This window comes from Pogona vitticeps, chromosome 7 (assembly GCF_051106095.1).
Source record: "Pogona vitticeps strain Pit_001003342236 chromosome 7, PviZW2.1, whole genome shotgun sequence".
NCBI lineage: Eukaryota > Metazoa > Chordata > Lepidosauria > Squamata > Agamidae > Pogona > Pogona vitticeps.
Genome location: NC_135789.1, coordinates 12,821,700 through 12,840,683, shown reverse-complemented (window position 1 = coordinate 12,840,683; position 18,984 = coordinate 12,821,700). Strand labels below are relative to the sequence as shown.

The following is an 18,984-nucleotide window of genomic DNA, read 5'->3' as shown; positions in this document are numbered from 1 at the left end:
TCGCGATGTGTCGTCCAGTGAGAAGCACAGAGGGTGAGGTTGGCCCTGAAGCGCCGACTCACGTGGTGGTTTTGGAGACATCCTTCATGCTGGTGAGGGGATCCGAGTGGTCGGGGCAGCGCAAGAGACATGGGGCGAAGATGATGGCGAGGGCATTGGGGGACATGCGGTTCACCTCCTCCACCAGGGCGACCCTGCGTTTGGGAGCCAAGCAGAGAACTTTGGGCAACGGGACAGGCAAGAGGGCAAGGAGACGGAGGGGGGAGGGGGAGGCCGCCTGGCCTGGCTGGCGGCCTCTTTCCGCGGCCCTTCGGACAACCTCTGGGGCTCCCTGGCGTTTCACCCCCTGCTAGGTACACCACCCTTGAGTCGCTTGTCCTCCGAACCCTGACCTGTTCTTCCCAGGGCACCAAAGCTGGCGCCTTCCCGGTGGAAGGTCCTCATTCACTGGGAATGAAGGCCAGGCCCCTCCTTCCGGCACCAGGGACTTGCTCCCCTCCCCAGGTCTATTCAGCCAAAGAGTTCCCACCTCTGCCAAGAAGAGTCTCCCTCCCCCCTGTGGAGAGCCTTTTGGGATCTTATTAACCACCCCCCCCACACACACACAATCAACAGGCAGCCCGGGGAGAAGGCACTTGGCTTACTTGACCAGGTGGAAGATCAGCCGCTCCAGTGTGTCGTGGTTCGCTCGCGGGAGCTGCTCGAGGACGCTGTAAATGGCCCCGAGCTGCTCCTGTTTCCCAGGCAGTTCTGCAGAGGGAGAGCAGGAGAAGAGGAGAGCCCCTGGCAGGTCAGAGTCCGGCCAAGGGGCCTCCCCAGAGCCCAGTGCCCAGCCTCTGGCAGCGGCCAACCAGCCAAGGTGGCGAGGAAGGCTGCAAACGAAGCACTGGAGGGGGGGGAGATTTATGATTTAAATCTAATAAAATTAATCACAGGGTAGCAGTAAACAATAAAAGCCACAGAAGAATTACGATCTAAGGGCAGATGAGAAGGTGAGGAAAACAAAGAGGAAAACTATCTGTTCAGAATGTCTGTCACCTGGACACGTTCCTCTCCGTTGGTGTCTTCCTCGTCCAAAAGCATAGCAGCTTCTCTCCTGCTCTTGGTCTTGGTCCTGAGTCTCTCTTACAAGCCTTGTTCTTTGGCTGTAACCGCTGTTGCCCCCCTCCCAAGAGAGAGCAGTGGCTCTTTCCTCTTGTCCCCCCCCCCCATGTCTGGAAAGAGAATCACTGGGGGGTAGGATTGTGCTTCCGGGTCCCACTGACCCCGCAGACACTCACCCACGGCCCGGAGGAAATCGTTGTACTGGGCGAAGGTCATGAGGGGCTCCGGCAGCTCCCGCAGCCACTGCTTGAAGATCCCAGTGATGGTGTGGATGGGGTAGTTCTCCAGGCGCACCGAGTTCGGGTCTGAGAAAGATTGGGGGGGGGGTAGAAAAGCCAGGAGGTTAAAGCACCCATGGGGTAGCCAAACACAGGCAGCCGAGAGCCCCCCAGGAGCCCCCTCCGGACGGGGCCCCTGACTTCTGCGCCACCCCAGGAGAGGAGAGTCCCAACAGAGGCCTGCAGTGTGAGGCCTTCCGGGAAAGCAAGCGGCTCTGCCCCTACCCGCTTGCAAAGACTGCTTCAGCTCCTTCATCCGGTTGGCGGCCCCCGACTTCCGGTAGATCCCCTCCGTGTAGAGGCCGTGCATTTCCACGTGCTCCAGGAGCTTCTCCATGACCAGGGGGACCGAGTTCTTCTCGCCAGTGAGAGCGCTCACGCAGACCCCAAAGTGGCGGGGCTCCGGGTCCTGGTCGCCCTGAGAGCCGAGAGAGAGGGAGGAGACCCCAGTGGGCCGAGGGGTCTCAGAACCAGGGAGCAGCCTCCAGGCTCACCCAACCGGGGCCGGCGCCCCCAGTGGAGGAAACCTTTAGCCGCTCCCCTCTGCCCCTTAAGCTCTGAACATCGGTCTCCTGGCATAAACATCCTGCCTTTTGGGCGTAACCCCCCCCAGTGTAAACAGCTGCTTACCTTCTTCACGAGGCAGGAGGTGCAGCTGCTTTGGATCCGGGACAGGCACTTTTTATGGCAAGTCAGCTTACAGACTGGGGGTGGGGGGTCAGGCCGCAGGGAGAAAAGCAGAAGGGGGGGGCTTGTTACAAAATATGGCGGGCGCCACAGGCACAGCACGGCTCCGAGCCCATCCCCTCCCCCACGCGCCTTCCACGCTCGGTTCTTTGGGAGACGGAGGGCGGCATCCGTATGATGCCTTTCCCCCCATGCACAGGCAAAAAGGAAATCTTGCATTCCAGAAACAGGCCATGCCTAGGTTGGGGGGTGGGGTGAGGCTTATGCCAAGCGATGGGCAGCCTCTATCTGAACACTGAGTGGACATTTCCAGCCCCATGGAACCGGGGCGAAGCACAAGGAGTGGGCTCTGGGATGGGGCCACTGGCCCAAGGCCACCCAGGCTTTTTTTTTCTCCCAGGAGGCCCAGAGGAGGAATCGAACACCAAACCTCACTTGCTGAGGTCATGCTTCAATAGGGCTCTGTAGCCCCAAGCCAGGCCAAGGGGGGGACTTGGGAGAGGACGGTGGGGCTCCCCCAGGAGAGGGGCTTACTCATCCAGGCCTGGAGAGCCCCCTCCCCTCCCCTCCTGGCCCTCCCCACTTACTGCTGCAGAGGCAGGCCTTCTCCATGGTCCAGATGTAGGAGGAGCACTGCTCGCACGACTGCAGGATGTTCACTTGATAGCTGACGAAGACATGTCCGTTCCGCTCCTCCATCTGCAAAGGGGACGGGCAGCACATGTCACTTGGGGCCCCCAAATGGCTCTTTCCAAAAACCTCTCGGAAAGTGACTTAAAAGGAGGCAGCAGGAGCGAAATCGTGGAGGTGGCTGGTGGCGCCCAGCCTTGCCGCACAGCCATAGCCTCCTCTTGCCCCATAGCAGAAGCATAATAATTTGCCAAGGAGGACTATTTCGCTCCTGGGAGTCAGAGGAGAAGACAGACAAGAGCATGCCTCTGGCCACAGGGACCCCGGCAGTCCAGCTTCGACCCCACCCCCCCAACCCCGAGTCTGCAGCTTCCCTCTCCTAGCAAGAGCACCCAGCGGCTGCCCCCTCCCTCCTTCCCTCAGGACCGTCTCAGACAGGCCGAGCCCCCCTGGCTCTGCCACGGTGCTGGGTGGACAGGGCCTGCCACGGACGGGGAGCCCCCCCTCCCGCAAGGTCACTCACCACCCGCTCCTGCTTCCTCTTCTTCTTCTGAGCCTTGCTGGCCTGTTGGGGGGCAAGAAGGAAAGACGGGGGACCCGTTCAGTTCTTCTCTCTCTCCCACCGAGTTATTAAAAAAAACCCAGTTTGGGAGACAGTCTCCGGGGGTGGACAAATAAGAGTCACCTGGGGGGGGAGGAGGAGGAGGCGCTAAAAGCCACCAGTCCTTCTTGCCCACATCCAATCGTGGGTGGAAAGACTCCTTCCTCCCCATCATCACAAAGAGCAAAGGCTGAGGAGCTCCCGGCCAGTCCCAAGAGAGAAATCCAGGGACCTGGACGTGCAGGCTGTCCCAGACGGGGCGACGCTCCTCCCCCCTTCCTGCCAGAACCGACCTGGCGTTGGTTCTGAGATGCAGCCCAAAAGCCTAGTTTTCCAAACAAAAACCCGGGGGGAGGGAAAACGCCTCCAAGCGATTCCCCCGAAACGAATCCCCATCCAGCCATGCAAGGAAAGCCAGCGGCAGACCTTTGGCTGCTCCGGTCCCTCCTTCCGAGCGTAGCTGCGCGCAAACTCGTCCAGAAGGGACTGGAAAAGGTTCAGGACCAGCTTCACGTCCTTCTCTTCTTTCTGCTTCGCCATGTTGACCACAAGGAGCTGGTAGTTCTCCATCAAGTCCTGGTACCCGACGTGGATCTGGCCGTTCTACGGGAGGGGGAACGGGAAGCGGTTGGGAGGCTGAATGCACCTCCCGCACAGGCCAAGGACAAACACATTATACCGGACAAACCAGCTGCCCCCATTGGGGTGAAGCCGGTCAGGTGGGGCATCCCTGTGTGAGGAGGCGAGAGGGGTGGAAAGGGCAGGAGGGGAGGGTCTCCCAAGACTCTGCGGGCCTCCCGTTTCCCACCCACTAGGTCTCCTCCCTCGTCCGTAGAGATTTCGGGCAACGTTTTTGCTCCTTTTTAATCACGACTTGGCTGGCCCGGTTGTTCAACGCATCGCTTTGATGGTCAACAGGCATCTCCCGCTCCTCGATTTTACTCCCAAAGACCCCTCGAAATTCCCCTCGCATCCAGGGGCTCTATGGGTTCTTTCCCGTTGCAAGGAGTTCCACAAGATCGCCTGCTCCAGCCCAGCACCCCACTGAACAAGGCCGCACTTACTGGGACGGAGTACATGGTCTTGATGTTCCCGCGGAACTTCTCGGTGGCTTCAAAAAACAAGCACTCAATGGCCGATTTCTGGGAATGAAGATCATTGATCTGGAACGACAACGACAGGGATCGCAAACCCGCTCAAGAAGACGCAATCCCTCTTTATAAAGGAAAAGCCCGCCCGCCTCGTTCTCCTCTCTTCAAATTGCACTAATAATCCTGCCGTCAAAGTCAATCAGGGGCTGCAGGGTTTGTGGAACATTAGACCTTCAAAGGTTTCATCCTCTAAATTTACACTGACTTCCGATGACCGGAAGCGGACAGCTTCTGAGAGGCCACCGGTTCCTTTAACACAACAGCGTCTGCTTACGCTCTCCCCCCACCCCACCCCCATTTGTCTTTTGGGTGCACGGATGGCAAGCAGTCTGTTCGTTTTAATTAGACTCTGTTCTCACCCAGATTGAGACGATGGCCAAGCCCGCCCCCCGCCCCCCGTCACTTTGCCCTCTCACCTTGTTGAGGAGGAATTCATCCAGGAATTTCAGCTCGTTGGCGTTGGTGATCTCCCTCAGGAACGGCACCCGCCACTTCTTGGGCGCCGTCTTGGCTTTGCTGATTTTCAGGGTGCGGCTTCTCTTGGCTTTGCCGGCCTGGCGTTCCTCTGCCGGGAGGCGACCGGAGGGCCCCAGAGGAGCTGGGGAGAAACACGACCGGGGTGAGCCGCGGCCTCACGCTCCTGTGCCCGGCCCTCAGCAACCCTGCTCAGGGGCAGGGGAGCCCTTTCCGGTGGAGAGGCCATATCCTCCCTCGAGGAGAGAGGGCAGGGGCCAAGCGAGGCTGGGCCACGCCATCATTTACCGGCCACCTCCTTTCCCCCCTCCCCCCATCAAGCAATTATAATAAATGAAGAATGATCCTGTGTCATCAAATCAGTTCGGACTTATGGCGATCCGTTTCAACGTTTTCCAGGTAGAGTGTGCAGGAGGAACCTGATATCCGTGATGGATCAGTTCCAAGCCCCTCCGCAGATGTGGAAAGCCGTGGATAAAATGAATCAGCAGATGCTGATTCCGCGGGTAAGGGGCCTGACTGTACACAAGCAGAACATTATGTCCTGCGAGCTGCCAAAGACCCAAGGCCTCTTTTGGGCTTAAAGCCTTGCAAAAAACAACAACACAACCCCTTTAAAAAAAAAAAAAAAAACAGCAGGCAGACTTCCCTCCAGCTGGCCACATGGCTGGCCTCACCTTCAAACAATCTTTCCGCCCCCCCGGCCTCCATGGGGAGCACACAGGAGAACAGCAGGAAGTTCTCTCCGTCTTCTGGTGGCTCCGCGCTCTCCTTGGCGTACTTCTTCTCAGGCTTCCTCCCCAGGAATCTCCTCAAGGGGCTCCGGAAGGCTGATCTGAGGGGCCGCAGCAAAGCGTCAGGGCCAAAAGCAAGCAGGGTGTGCATGTGGTCCACCGAAGGACCCAGGAGCGGAAAATGGCTTCCCGGAGGCACCAAACCTGCCCCCCTCCGCCAGGTATCAGAAGACAAGGCACAAGGAAAACCAAGCGGCCACCCATGAGCTCAGATTCCCATGAGAGCAGCCGGAGGGTGGCTGGCCCAAGTGCTCCGGAGGGGGCCAAAGAGATTTAAAAGAGATTGAGAAATAAAACCAGGGGCCGGCCACATGGTGAATCCTGCCCGCCATCCCCTCCCTTTGGCACCCAAGGGGCTTGGCTGGCAGGCAGGCCCCCTGACTCACTTGGCGTCGCCCTGCTGGCCGGGGGCCGTGGCGGGTCCGGCAGCATCGAGGGTGGAGGTGGGCTCCCCGGCCTTCCTTGGCGTGAGTGGCTTCTGGCTGCTCAGGTCGTCCTCCGCGAGGCCCAGAGATGGCTGCGGGAGAGGAAGGAAAGCAAACCTCGTCAACCCGAAAGGGAGGGAGAAAGGATTTTTAAAACATTGATGGAGCCGTGCAGAGGACGTCGGGAGGTTGAACAGCTTTATTGTGGCCTTCCAAGAACCCATCGCTTCCCTCGGCTCTGCTTCACAAAGCGACGGCTCTGGCCGGCGTTTCTGTTTTATGTTTTAAAATTCCGCTGTTTGCTGCCCTAGCCGTTATTCTAAAAGAAAGACAGCTGAGGAAACACAGGTTAGGTGTCACCCTTGGGGCGGATCCCCTACCTGGCTCAAGGAGGTGGAAAGGGCGACTTTGGAGAGGTCGTCCAGGGAAGACGTGGCCGGCTTCTTTCGGCTGCGGAAGGGGGAAAAAAGGCAGTTGAAAGCAAGACCCCAGCAGAGAAGCCAGGAGTCCCGTCCCGTCCCAATTCCTGGCCTCCTCCTCCTCCCCCAATTGGTCCCCGGTGGCGGGAGCTGCCCCCCCCCCGGCAGCCCACCTGAGCTCTGGGGAGGGCGACGGGGCTGCCGGGCAGCTCCTCTCGTCCAAAGAGAGGCTGTGGGCGTGGCTCTGCCCGCCGGCCAAGTGGCGCTTCCCCTGCCACTGCTCCTTCTTGTCCCGCAGCTTGCCCGGGTCATCGTGGTAGCGCTGGATGTGGAAGGTGGCTGGGCCGTGGTCCTCCTTCTGGGCCCATTGCTTCCGTTTCTCCGGCGGGCTCCGGAAGCTCAGGTGGTTGGGGAGGGCCACCGCCGAGGGCCTCTCGGGGCAGGTGAAGCTCTGGCTGCTGCGGATCCTGGGGCTCCCCGCCCGGCCCAGGCCGTTCGCCCCCTCCGGAGCTGGCTCTCCTTCGTGTGTCCGCCCCGGAGTTGGGCTGGAGAGCTTGGCAGCAGCATCACCACCACCACCACCACCGTCTGGAGGGAGGAGCGGCTCCCCGCCAGACGGTCGCCCTTTCCCTTCCTGGGTGCCCTCGGGAGCCTGCTTGGAGGCCGCCACCCCGTCCTCCTCCACGGATCGCTCCGGCTCCGGGCTCGGCTCTTCCTCTTCCTCCTCCTGGCACCCAGGGGCGGCCTCGCCCGGCTGGCGCTCTCCCCCCACAGGGGCTCCGCTGGGCAGCCCCTCTGCAGCCAAGCCCGCGTGCTGGCTTTGCAGCTCATTGTGCCTCAGGCCCCGCTGCCGACGGCTTTCCCGTTTTTCCCGGCTGCTCTTCTGAGAGGGAAGGGGAGACTGCTTCGCCGCCGTCGCCGCCTCCTCTGCCTGGCTGCCCTCCCCGGTTGCTCCAGATTCGGGGCCCGGCTCCGCCTCGGCTCCAGGAGCCGCTGGGTCAGAGACGGGCCCTTCTGCCTGGTGGAGCCCGTTCTCTCGGCTGAGCGCTTCCTGCCTGACCTCCTCTTGCTTTTTCTCTGCGATCATTTGATGGAACCTAGATCAAGAGTTGATGGGAAGGGGGGAAAAGGACAGCTGCTCAGTCAGAGAGAGCCCTGCAGGGCTGGACGGCAGCCAGAGGAGAACGGCTTCTGGACCCCCTCTCTCTACCCACCCACCCACCCACCCTGCTTCTAGACCACCCCTCTGACAAAAGGCCACTCTAGGTGGTTCAGGCCCACCGGAGCAGCGCGGCCCGGCTTTCCACACTGCCCACCTCTTGCGTTGGAGGTGCCCCCGGACCAGAGCTTGGAGGCGGCAGATCCCCTGCTTGCGCTGCCGGTACGAGGTCCGCGCCTGGAACCCGCGCCAGGCGGCCTGGAGGTCAAGGGCGGCCTTCTCCCTTTCCCTCTCCCTCCGGATGCGATAGGCGCGCCAGGCAGCCTGCCAGAGAGGAAAAAAATACCCGTGAGAAGGAGCAGCCTTTGGGGGAAGGGAGGGAGAGGATGGGGGGGGAGGAGAGCCCAGCCGGGTACCTGCAAGGTCCGGGCCGCCTGGCGGGTCCGGAGAAAGCGTCGGCGCTCCAGCCCCATCCGCAGCCAGCTCTGGAGGAGGACGATCTTCCGGATGACCTCCCGGTGGAGCGTGTCCTGGAGCACCTGCCGTGCCACCTCCTTCATGAACACCTGTGGGGATGGCACAGAAAGAGGGCTGGCTGAGAAGGCTGCAGCTGGAGGGGCTCCCATACACGCACGACGAAATCATCGATCCCCCTCGCCTGCGGTCTGAAAATCCTAACAAAGCTTATAAAAGAAAAAGGCTAGAAATAGAGATTTCTAAAGAGGAAGCTACCAGAATAGGCCACAAGAGGGAGCCAGAGAGTGGGTGGCGTGTCTGCCTTCACTTGGGAGAAACAGAGCGATCGCTATCATCCGTGGTTTCCAGCATCCGCGGGAAGCCTGGAGCCAATCCCAGCAGATACAGGGGCTTGGCTGCAGATCCGTTTTCCCATTAACAAAACAAACTATCTAGCGGCCTTTCGGAAAAGGACGTAAAACTAAGATTGAAAATTGGCCTCTTTTAAGAATTTTGCCCTTTGGAGGACGGTTCTCGGTCAGTGGGAAAAATCTGAAAAATGGACCACCTTTTGCAACAAACGCAATTCAGACTTTCCTTTTTACACAGGGATCAATCTGTGAGTTTTGACCTTTTAATTTTCTGCCCCCTTCTATCGGATGAGGAGCATGAACGAGGAAAGGCACCCTGATGGAATGAGGAATGATAAGCCTAGCATTCTTTTAAGGAGAAAGAGAGGGTAAAAATGTTTTAAATAAGACAGTGTGTGTGTGTGTGTTTCAAATTGAGCAGTTGTTTTTAGTACTGCTTTTATTCACTGTTTTAATATGATGCCTGCTTAATTCTTCTTAAATATTTGTGTAATTGCTAGTTTCAGGTTTTAAAGATTGCTTTTTTATTGTTGCAAGAGCTACCTTGAGTATCCTTTGAAGGAGGAAGGCGGGGTAAGCCTATTTTAGATCAAGAAGAGAAAATAAAAGAGAAAAGCAGAAGGGGGACCCTCAATCCGCTCGGAGGAGCTTACCATCGACAGCCTGAGACACGAGGGAAGCAGCCGAGGAAGAGGAAGAGAGCCGAGGCGGGCGTTGAGAGAGGAAGGACATGGCCTGTTTTTGAGTCCACAGGCTTTGTTGCATTGAGATTTCAAGAGCCTTCGCCACAGGAAGGGTCTCGAGGAGACAGGAAAGCCCAAGACAGAGGTGTTTGGAGGGGCTGCTCTGGGCGTGAGATGAGAAAAGGGAGGAGGAGGAGCAGAAGAAGAAGAAGAGCTGGGGCGCAGAAGAGAAGGCCATCAGAGTCAGGGGACAAGCAGGGGACAGGCTTCGGGTGCGAGGAATACAGGCGGGTGGGGACGCGACAGAAGAGAGCCACGTCACAGAGAGAGTCCTCAGGGAAGGGCCCCCAAGTGCTTGGGGGGGGGACCCTGGAGAGTCAGGAGGAGAGCAGAACAGGCCAGAGGCGGGCAGCCCCGTCCCTACCCTCCCTGCCCACCCAGGGCCCCCAGAGGGACGCCCGGCAGATCGTCCATTGCTCTCCACCCCCAGGGTTGGCAGCCTCGGGCTGGGGGAAGCCCTCCTTCCGGGGTTGCGCTTAAAGAGGGAGGGGTTCTGGGCCACCGAAACCCACCTTGGTCTTCCCGATTTGGTAGCTGCTCGTGTCCACCTGCAGCCTGTGCAGCAACGCCGAGACCGTCTCCTTGGTGGCCTCGGCAGTTTTGGGCAGCAGCACCTGGAACTGGTCTACAAAATCCTGGGAAGGGGAGAGGAAGAGAGAGAGAATAATAATAATAATAATTAGTCAAGAAGCCTCAAAGCCCTTTGGGACCTCAGCCTGCCCTCCTGCTGAAAAACAAGACCCGGATGTTGAAGGAAAGACCCGAAGCCCTTCTTGGGAGCAACCTGCCTGGCCCGACTGAGGCTGCAAGTTGGCTAAAAAGTTCCCCAGCATGTTCGGCTCCTCGGGAGTCAGCCGATGGTGATCTATTGCAAAGAGGTCAGGAAGCCGAGAGAAATCCTCTGAAGAGTGCTTTCCATCTTTCATTCAAGGGCTTAGTTTCCAGCCAGATGGCCCTCCCCTCCTGCCCCACCAGCCAGGACCCACCATCCACCCCCCCTCGGCGCCGTACCTTGAAGTTAAACTTGGCGCTGTAGCCGGACTGCCGGATCCTGACGGTCTCGAGCATCCCGGTGTACCTCAGCTGCTGCAGCACCAGCCGGTCGTCAAAGAGCAGCTCCTTCTGGAAGGGAAAAAGGAAGGAAGGAAGGAGCCAATGGGTCCCAAGGAGACCAGCGCTGAGGGGAGATCCTCAAGGCCAGAATCCGGCCCCTGTTCCCTCGATGGTCCGGCATACATCGAAATGGTTAAGTCCTAGTCTTTTAATTTTTACTGTTCCTTTGTGTGCTTGAACATACATTCTATTATTATGATTAGTTTTATTTATAGGCTGCCTTTATCCCAACAAGGGACCCAAAGCTGCTCAACAACATTAAAATTCACACCATTAAAAACACATGCACAGCGACCTGACCCTCTCCCTTCCCCCCAGGAAGGGACATCCAACCTTTTACCTTCTCGGCATTGGAGCGAATGCAGCGGATAAAGAAGGGGTCAGCCTTCCCCAGAGTCTCCAGCAGCTTGTTGAGCGAAGCCTGGAAAGGACCAGAGACGTTGCACAGATGGGTACCCTGAGGGGAGGCGGGAGACTCCAGGCAGAGGAAACACCACCCCACCCCTCCCCACCCCCGGAGCCAAGGCTTTTGGGGATGGCTGAACGGAAACGCCACGGCAGAGCCACCCAGCCAGAGGAAGCAATGAAAAATGAAAGAAAGAAAAGGCAGTGCGGGGGGGGGGCTTCCCTTTCCACACTGGCTCCCTCACCTGGAACTGGGCACTAATACTGGGCGGCTTCTTCTTCTTGTGCAGGTGCAGGAGGGACTTCGTGGTGCGGTCGTGGAGCGTCATGCTCACAATCAGCTTCAGGGATTTCGAGTCCAGCAGATTCTGCGGCCAAAGGGGGGGGGTTACGCAAAAAGCGTCGGCATTGACGACCAGGCACGGGCGGGCGGAGACAAAAACAATCCCAGCACACACAAAAAAACCCGTTAGACTCCAGCGCGGGAAACTTGGTGTTTCGCATGCCCGCTGGTGCCGGGTCCTGTGCTTTGCAGATGCGGGCCCGGGGAGGGGCGGGATGATGGGTCATAGCCCTGGAAAAAGCATGGGCCTTCGCGCTGACTAAATCAAACATGAAAGCAACACGCCTGTACATCTCAACGCATGCACAGAAGCTCACCTTCGGGATGATCTGCTTCTGCTTCGTACCTCGGCTCTTCCTGTAGAAACACGAAAGGGTTATTGGGCAAAGCCAAGCGGGGGCGAGGGCGGCGAGGGCGTTAGTTCAGCAAAGAGAATTCCAGCAAATTATATCAAGCCAAGCCACCAAGAACAGGGTGATGGGTCAGCAGCTCCCGACAAGCGAGGGGACCGGAGCGTGTGTGTGTGCAGGAGAGTGTGAAACATGAAACTATTCCATAGCAGCTCCAGGTTGCCACTTCCTGCAATTTCATCCATATTTTCTTCTTCGTGCTTTCGTTTTAAGCTCCAAATCTTTTACATTGGGGGGGGGGGGTTCCACATAAGCTTCTTTCAGCTCACAAGCGAAACAGTGACATATAAATGCTAAGAAGTTAAACAAATAACAGTGAGGGCCTGCAAGCAAGCAAGCAAAGTAACCGCAGTTCAAGGCCCCTATGGTGTCATGTATAACACACTCCAAAGCGCCCTGCAGTCCTTCGGGCACCTCCATGTTTATAAAGGGGAAGGAAAGCACACCCTCACCAGAGCTGTTACAAATCTGGAAGGAGACCCCATGAAGAAAAGAGGACTGGTTATATCTCCAATGGTCGGCAGTGGGGGGGGGGTGTTATACAGTTGTTCTGAAGCTTTGTGGGCTTTTTAAAAAGGTTCCGTAATATTTTATGCTTATGTTTGTTGTTAATCACTTTTAAAAACGCATAAGCAAACTAAAGAGGCTCAGCAAACATTTGTTCCACCACCAGCCTGGGAAGAGCCCTGGGAGCAACCGGCCGTCACCTGGCACTGAGCTTGGAGCGCAGAAGTCCTGCCCCAGCATGAAGCACTCACCGTGGCCAACCTCCAGAGAGGAATAAAGAAAGGAAGGGAGGGAGGGAGAAACAAAGGAAGAACTGAAGGAAGGGCGGAAGGAAGGAAGAGAAATGTAAAGGCCACTCCTGGGCAGAGGGATACTCTCTCAGTCTTCTGAGATGCACCAGTATCTTTTAGTCTGCCTCAAGTCCCCACAGTTCTACTAAATATTCTGTACAGTAGGACCCCCGTATCTGTGGGGGGATCAGTTCCAAGCCCTCCCCTCCAGATACTGAAAAACGCAGATTACAGAAAACACTGTTTTAATAGCAAATGCTAGACATCCTACCTACAGCCTCTAGCTCCCTCTAGTGGCCAGGCCTATTAATGACACCATGGAAAATATATACAGTATGGTATTTTGGGAGATTTTTCAAATGTTTTAATATCAGCGGATATCAATCCCGCGGATACAAGGGTCCTGCTGCCATTTTAAAGGGCAAATAAGCATTGCACCGCCATCTCTTATGGCTGCAGCGTCTTTAGATTTGGGGTGGGGTGTCCAAGGATAAACCAACGGTGCGTGGAAACAGAAACCAGCAGCTCAGTTGTTCTTTTTCCTCCCCCCTCGGCTGAGGTTCCAGGGTCCCCCGCCCGTCGCTGCTCAGAAGGCCTGCCTTGCCCAAGACGGTGGCCTCCAAACGGCAAAGCTCCTCCACTTACTTCTTGCTTTCGTACGACGCAATGATGTCCTCGAAAGCGCTTATATCAAAATCCTCAGAGCAATCAAAGGAGAAATCAAGCACTGAGCAGCTGCAGAGAGAGGGACATGCAGAGAGGCGAAACACGCTGGTTAATAGAGAAGCGGGCAACCGACACGGCTCTCCAGCCGGGGGAGGGGGGCCTACCCGCGCACGGATCCTTCCACGGTCCTCAGGAACAGAAGCGGAGCCAAGGCAAAGGGATGCTCTATAGAGAGGACGCCTGAAGGTCTAACGGGCACCTGCGGGAGAAATCTCGTGGCCCGAAAGAAGTGTGTGGGAAAAGGAGCCTCGGGAAGGCCAAGTGGCTCTGCTTTAGGGCCCCGAACCTTGCCTTTTTTTTACTCAGAAGCAGAGCGACATAGCCTTCAAGCCCCAGGGGCGGGAGAGGTTGCTCCTCCCCAAGTCCTTCCAGGAGACTGAACAGGTGTTTGTGACCCACCTGGGAACAGGTGCCCGGTGCCCCTCCTAAGGCGGGAAATCTAAGGGAATGAAAAGTGGGAGGTTTCATGCTGGGCGTCTACCGTATTCCGAGCACTGGTTGGGGAGGAGGGGAAAGGCAGAGGGAGCAGATGGGGGGACCACTGAGGGCCGGAAATACAGTTTGTTTTCTTCCTTGAATGAGGAGGTGGGGGGGCAGAGATTCCAAAGCACTGAGCTCAACTGGGACCCCCATAAAAATGGAGAAGCCAACTCCTGGCTCAGACACAGCAGGAAAGAGGCCCAGGGAGCTTCTTCCAACTCCTGCAGCTACACAGAACCCCGGCCCTCGCGGACTCCCGATTTTCCTAGGGAAGGCCCTTTGGGGCTTTTCCTCCGAGTCGCCTATCCGTGCTTCGCTCTGGGGTGAGTGCAGCAAATGCAGCAAAGAAATATTGGGGGCGGACGCGCAAAAAGAGGCGATAGAACCAGAAAACCGTAGAAAAGCTGCTACGGTTAAACCAGAAAGCAAAGGAGGGAGCGATGTGAGGGATCGTCTCGCTTCTTGGGCGCACAAGAAAAAGAGAGATGATAAAGGCAGAAAGGATGGGGGGGGTCAGACAGCACCCCTTACCGGTAAACTCTCTCTGCTGGAGGGTTGGCTTGCTGGAGCTCTCCCAAAGGGACCCTGGGTCCGTGATGGCGGATCACGCCTAGTTGGCAAAAAGGAAACACATTTTCTATTAGTGCCACGGACAGATCTCAGGATCCTCCTAAACGCTCCGCCATGCTCTCTCACCCGCCGTCTTCTGCGCTCGCTGCCGGCCGGCCTCGGCGAAGACCGCCATGGCGCGGATGGCGGCCCGTAGGGTGGCCCACCGGAAGACGGCCACCGGGTCCATCCCAATGAGCTCCCGCACGTAGGCGCTGTCGCTGCCCCTCAGCAAAGCCACAATGTCCGGACGCATGTAGTCCATGTTCTTCTCTCGGAAATCCTGGGAGGAAGAAGGAGGGGGGGCATCAGAGGCCGGGGAGGTGTGCCCCCCCCCAAGCGAACATTACAGAAGAGAGGAGACCGGGCGGGCATCGCTCGGCGCAGGGCATGAAGGCTGCGGCTTCTCCTCTCCTCTTTAACTCTGGAATTTGGGGTCTCCCAGCGGAGATTCTTGGCCGGAGGTTTGAGTCAGACACAAAGGAATGCTTCTTCACACACATCCCGTGCCACTGATTTGGGCAATTGACTAGCACACAACATGAAAATGGGAATGAGCAGGAACAGCTTTTAGAAACCAAAGTGGGGGACCTTAAGGTCCTGGAGTGGAACATGCCCTCCTCAGGGTCCTCTCAGGGCCTAATCCTGTCCTCCACAACACCACGATGTACTGATTTCCCCAGTTTTGCAAGTTTGCCCCTCCCCATTGTGAGAGGTACAGCTGCTTTTATGATGGCTTATCTACTGCTAATAATAGCTTTTTTCAGCGAAGACGTGCTATTTTTTTCCCCGTGCTATTTTTGGGGGGGGCTACAATGCAGGCCCCACGAGGACCACCCTTTGCTCTAACAGTTATGAAGTTTTTCCGGAGATTCAACTGAAATTGGGCTTCCTATGGCTTGAGCCCATTCTCAGGGGTCCTGCCCTCTGGAATGATGGAAGAACGATGGAAGACCCTCCTCTCTTGGGCAACCTTTTGATGATATGAACAGTGCTCTCCCTTTGTCCCCCTCTGGCATCTTCTGTCCAGCCACCGGAGCCTCATTTCATACCTTGATCTGGTATTTCACTTTGCCCGCAAAGTGCTGGATGATGAAGGCCGGTTCCAGGACTGGCGTCCCGATGAAGAACTTGTTGTCCTCGTGCTGCTGCTTGAACTTAGCGAGAAGCGTCTGGCTGGTGGCGTGGGGAAAGCTGTGGGGGGACAAAAGCAGGAGGTCGGGGGGGGGGGGAACAGCCTGAACTGAGCGGGATTGAGACTCGGTAGGTTGGGCGGGAATCAGCGGCAACCTGGCTGTTAAGTTTTCCGGGCTAAGGGCGAGGGGTGGGGGGAGAAATCCAGTCGTTCTCCATCTGGACAATCCACTACACTACGACTGCTGTATCTGCGGGATCACTTATCCACTGCCTGAAAATAACTAACTAAAATAAAGCTATCGTCACAAAGGCAATTTCCCTCTCTATAAAAGCAGAACCTATTTCCTGCTTTGGTTTTTAAATCTCCAGGCGCTCCCAAAACCCACCCGGTCCTCTCCCTCGCATCGGCTGCCCACCCCAGCAAGCAGCCCTTACTTGCTCTCTTCGTCCAGGAGGTAGAAAAGGCCCGTGGGTTTCTTGCTGATCAAGTGGATGCAGGCCACGTTGTCGGTGTAGTCAATGTTGTGCCACGAAATCCCTTCACTCTGGTACTCTTCCTGTGAGCAAGCGAAAGGACCGAGTCAGGCAAGCAAGCCTCGCCCCACAAGCATCCGAGCTCTACAAAGGGATGCTGGGCTTCTCTCTGATTCACTTATCTGCTGCTTGATAATACGAAATAATAATAATTTTAAAAACTAGCCCCAAAAACTATTTTCCTTTTTTGCATTCTTTTGTCGTCGTCTGCCCCCAACGACACATCTTATCCTTTAATCTGTGGCCAAACGGCAACGAAAGGTTCCCGTTCCTTCCTGCCCCCAAATTCTCACCTGTTCCAGCTTGAAAATGTGCTGGTTGAAGTAATACTGCAGCTGCTCATTGGCGTAATTGATGCAGAACTGCTCAAAGCTGTTGGTCTTGAAGTCCTCAAAGCCGAAGATGTCAAGCACCCCAATAGACAGGCACTGAAGGATCGGGAAGAAAGGAGAGAGAGAGAGAGAGAATCAGGAAAGGCCCTCCTATGAGCTGGACCGCAAGCTCTTCTCAGGAGGAAGTGTCACCCTCAATGCTTGCAACGGAGGGGCCTACCGGAGGAGAGGGGGCTCCTAAGTAACAGGCCCTCCTCCCCAAAAACATCGCTTTTCCCCCTTTGCAGGTCATGCACCTGAAGGCCCAGAGAGAGAAAAGCATTTCATTTGCCTCGCCTGGAAACGTACCGTAACAGACTCTTCCATGTCTTTTTTGTTGAGGAGAGCGTGGTTAATCCGCAGCACGATCCAGTCGAAGAGCGCGCTGTAGAGAGACTTGGCCATGGAGTCGCGGGCTGTGACGGCCTGGAAGGGGAGAGAGAAGGGGCATTTCCGCGCACCCTGGTCTGTCTTGTAGGTGCCCCCAGCCACTGACGCAGAATCCACTCCTTCCCAGGCATCCACACGCAAGGTTCGCTCCGCCCCGGGGACTCGCTCACCTCATTGAGGCTGTAGGGCAGGATCAGCTTGTCGTTGGCTGTCACTGTTTTTCTTTTCGTCAGCACTTCCACCAAGATTTCGCGCTTCACCTGGAGAAGGAGGGGGGCAGGGAAGGAAGAGCTGAAATGACGCGCCCGTTGGAGGCCGACCTCCTGACGTTGAGCCGATATCCTGTCAGGGCAACGACTTCACAGAATTCAATCCCTCCCCGTTTTTGCCTGCCTGATCTGTGACCCATGGGTTGAGAAACCAGCTAAAGGTTTCAGCGCAAGACCGAGACGGTCAGAAATGCACGGTGGGGATTTCCAGGTGCAAATGGGGCAAGCTCGGAGGAGGGCCTTTTTTACCAGTGGGTGCAGCAGTTTTCGGGAACGCCCTCCCCTGGAAGCCTAGCTGCCCACCACCACAAAAACAGTGCATGCCTTCAGGCAACGGGTGAAAACCCAGCTCATTCTGAAGACCAGGGTGAGTCTCCTCCTCCTCCTCGGCCCTTGATGCATGCTTCATTAGGGAGCCTCTCCCATGAGGGTTAGAGGTTTTACTGTTTCAATTCCAACGTTAGCTACCCTGCGCTTATAAGGAAAACAGAATCAAAAACAACAGGAGGACCTCTTTATCCACGGGATCAACATCCACAGTCTACCTTATCCACAGTTGGCCACAACATAAGAGGGCCTTTGTCCCACTCCTTTGCCTAGAGTATCCCAAGGGTTTCCTCGTATCTGCAGTTTCAGGCATCCATGGTATCTTATGGAACGGATCCCCCACGGACACAAGGGTCCTCACTGTGTGCGGGGTTTTTTGGTTTTGTTTTTAAAATGACATTGCACTCCTTTTCTCTCTTCCAGACGGAGCTACGATAAGGAAGGGAGTCCTACCTTCAGCAGCTGGGAAAGAATGTCCAGGACCTCCGGAGGGCCAACTTCCAACCCTTCATCCCGACCGGCTGCTCTTTTCTTGTAGGTGACATTTCCCAGGTAGAGAATGGCAGAGAGGACTGAAAAGATTCTGGGGGGAGGAAGACACAGCCCCGAGACCAGACGCTGAGCCTACTAGCAGAACAATCTGCTCCCCCCCTCCCGTTTTGTGCAGCGTGGCTTTCTCAGATACGGCCGTCAGACTGCGGCCCTTCCCATCCATCCATCATCCGAGATTCCAACAATACTCCCACCAGCTTTCCCGAGATCCAATTTCCCCCTGAGCAGAAATTAGCAGACGAAGGTTGGGTTTTTTATCCTGACATCATTCTGCACCTGCCCTTCTGGAACGGTGTGCCTGACACAGTCCCAGTTGTGTGGCGTTAACACAACCTTCTGTGTGTTTTTAAAGCCGACGCGGCCCAAGAGAGGAGGCGCTCTGGGCGCTCTCCGAAGGCTGGCGGGCAGGAGGCCACACCGACCTACTTACTGCTTCTTGGTCGCCGGGAGGAAACCGACCATCTCCATGGCTTGCTTTAACCGCTCAAAATCATGCTTCAGGTCTTCGCCGTCTTCAATTTTCAAGTTATGCTAAGCGAGTAAAAGAAAATAAACACGAAGAAGCAGGACAGAAGACTCCACCAAAGTCTGGCTTCTTCTACACAGATCCTTGGGCTTCTCTGTACGGGGGGGGGGGAGGCTGCTTCTGATCTAGTGATTCCCCATCTTGGATCCCCAGAGGTTCTCGGACTACAACTCCCAGAAGCCTCCACCATGAGCTGTGCTGTCCAGGATTCCCTGGGAGTGGTAGTCCAAGCACCCCTGCAGACCCCAAATTGTGAGCCTCTGGTCGGATGGAATCCTGCCTCTTCAGTGGGGGTGAGAAGGAGGGGGGTCTGCTCCATGGTCGCACTCACCCCGTGCCACGACCTGGAATGGACTCTGGTTTAGAGAGACTGATATAAATTACTATTGCTACTGCTAGAGTTCAGCCATTGTTTCTGTAATACTCATTACTGTTGATTAAGCCCTGGCTGTAAATGGCTGTGAAGGGGTTCAGGTCTCTGGCTGCAAAGCCAGTGGTTGGGAATTTGAATTCCCCCTCCCCCCGTGCCTCCTCAACGGGAGCTGGACTTGATGATCTAGAGGCGATGATGATGACCAAAAGGGACACACATAGGAATATACAACAATGCCTACAAAAAAAAGTGAGGTAGGAAAGCCCGAGGGGGGGTGTCTTCCCCAGGGCGTCGGGGCTGAATGCAGCTACACACTTCCCGAGATGTCTG

The 18,984-nt window shown here is 56.5% G+C and overlaps 1 protein-coding gene across 4 annotated transcripts in view; it reads right to left on the bottom strand.

Moving 5' to 3' along the window:
- The window catches only part of MYO9B (myosin IXB), a 39,187-nt gene that overhangs the window by 3,362 nt on the left and 16,841 nt on the right, over window positions 1-18,984 (bottom strand). For 3 of the 4 annotated variants that reach the window (XM_072977867.2, XM_072977869.2, XM_072977868.2), the window contains exons 6-36: window positions 18,186-18,286; window positions 17,657-17,786; window positions 16,778-16,867; window positions 16,527-16,643; window positions 16,140-16,274; window positions 15,748-15,869; window positions 15,228-15,369; window positions 14,263-14,458; window positions 14,098-14,176; window positions 13,006-13,095; window positions 11,471-11,510; window positions 11,056-11,178; window positions 10,746-10,826; window positions 10,304-10,414; window positions 9,805-9,927; window positions 8,139-8,288; window positions 7,880-8,046; window positions 6,737-7,660; window positions 6,525-6,594; window positions 6,106-6,236; window positions 5,603-5,760; window positions 4,868-5,049; window positions 4,365-4,463; window positions 3,727-3,903; window positions 3,223-3,264; window positions 2,657-2,768; window positions 2,013-2,086; window positions 1,608-1,800; window positions 1,281-1,409; window positions 645-750; window positions 63-194 (exon numbers count right to left, since the gene is read on the bottom strand). In XM_072977867.2, coding sequence (XP_072833968.2) covers window positions 63-194; window positions 645-750; window positions 1,281-1,409; window positions 1,608-1,800; window positions 2,013-2,086; window positions 2,657-2,768; window positions 3,223-3,264; window positions 3,727-3,903; window positions 4,365-4,463; window positions 4,868-5,049; window positions 5,603-5,760; window positions 6,106-6,236; window positions 6,525-6,594; window positions 6,737-7,660; window positions 7,880-8,046; window positions 8,139-8,288; window positions 9,805-9,927; window positions 10,304-10,414; window positions 10,746-10,826; window positions 11,056-11,178; window positions 11,471-11,510; window positions 13,006-13,095; window positions 14,098-14,176; window positions 14,263-14,458; window positions 15,228-15,369; window positions 15,748-15,869; window positions 16,140-16,274; window positions 16,527-16,643; window positions 16,778-16,867; window positions 17,657-17,786; window positions 18,186-18,286 — 4,526 coding nt within the window. The remainder of the gene's footprint in view (window positions 1-62; window positions 195-644; window positions 751-1,280; window positions 1,410-1,607; window positions 1,801-2,012; window positions 2,087-2,656; window positions 2,769-3,222; window positions 3,265-3,726; window positions 3,904-4,364; window positions 4,464-4,867; window positions 5,050-5,602; window positions 5,761-6,105; window positions 6,237-6,524; window positions 6,595-6,736; window positions 7,661-7,879; window positions 8,047-8,138; window positions 8,289-9,804; window positions 9,928-10,303; window positions 10,415-10,745; window positions 10,827-11,055; window positions 11,179-11,470; window positions 11,511-13,005; window positions 13,096-14,097; window positions 14,177-14,262; window positions 14,459-15,227; window positions 15,370-15,747; window positions 15,870-16,139; window positions 16,275-16,526; window positions 16,644-16,777; window positions 16,868-17,656; window positions 17,787-18,185; window positions 18,287-18,984) is intronic. The other variant, XM_072977870.2, reaches the window with a different exon arrangement.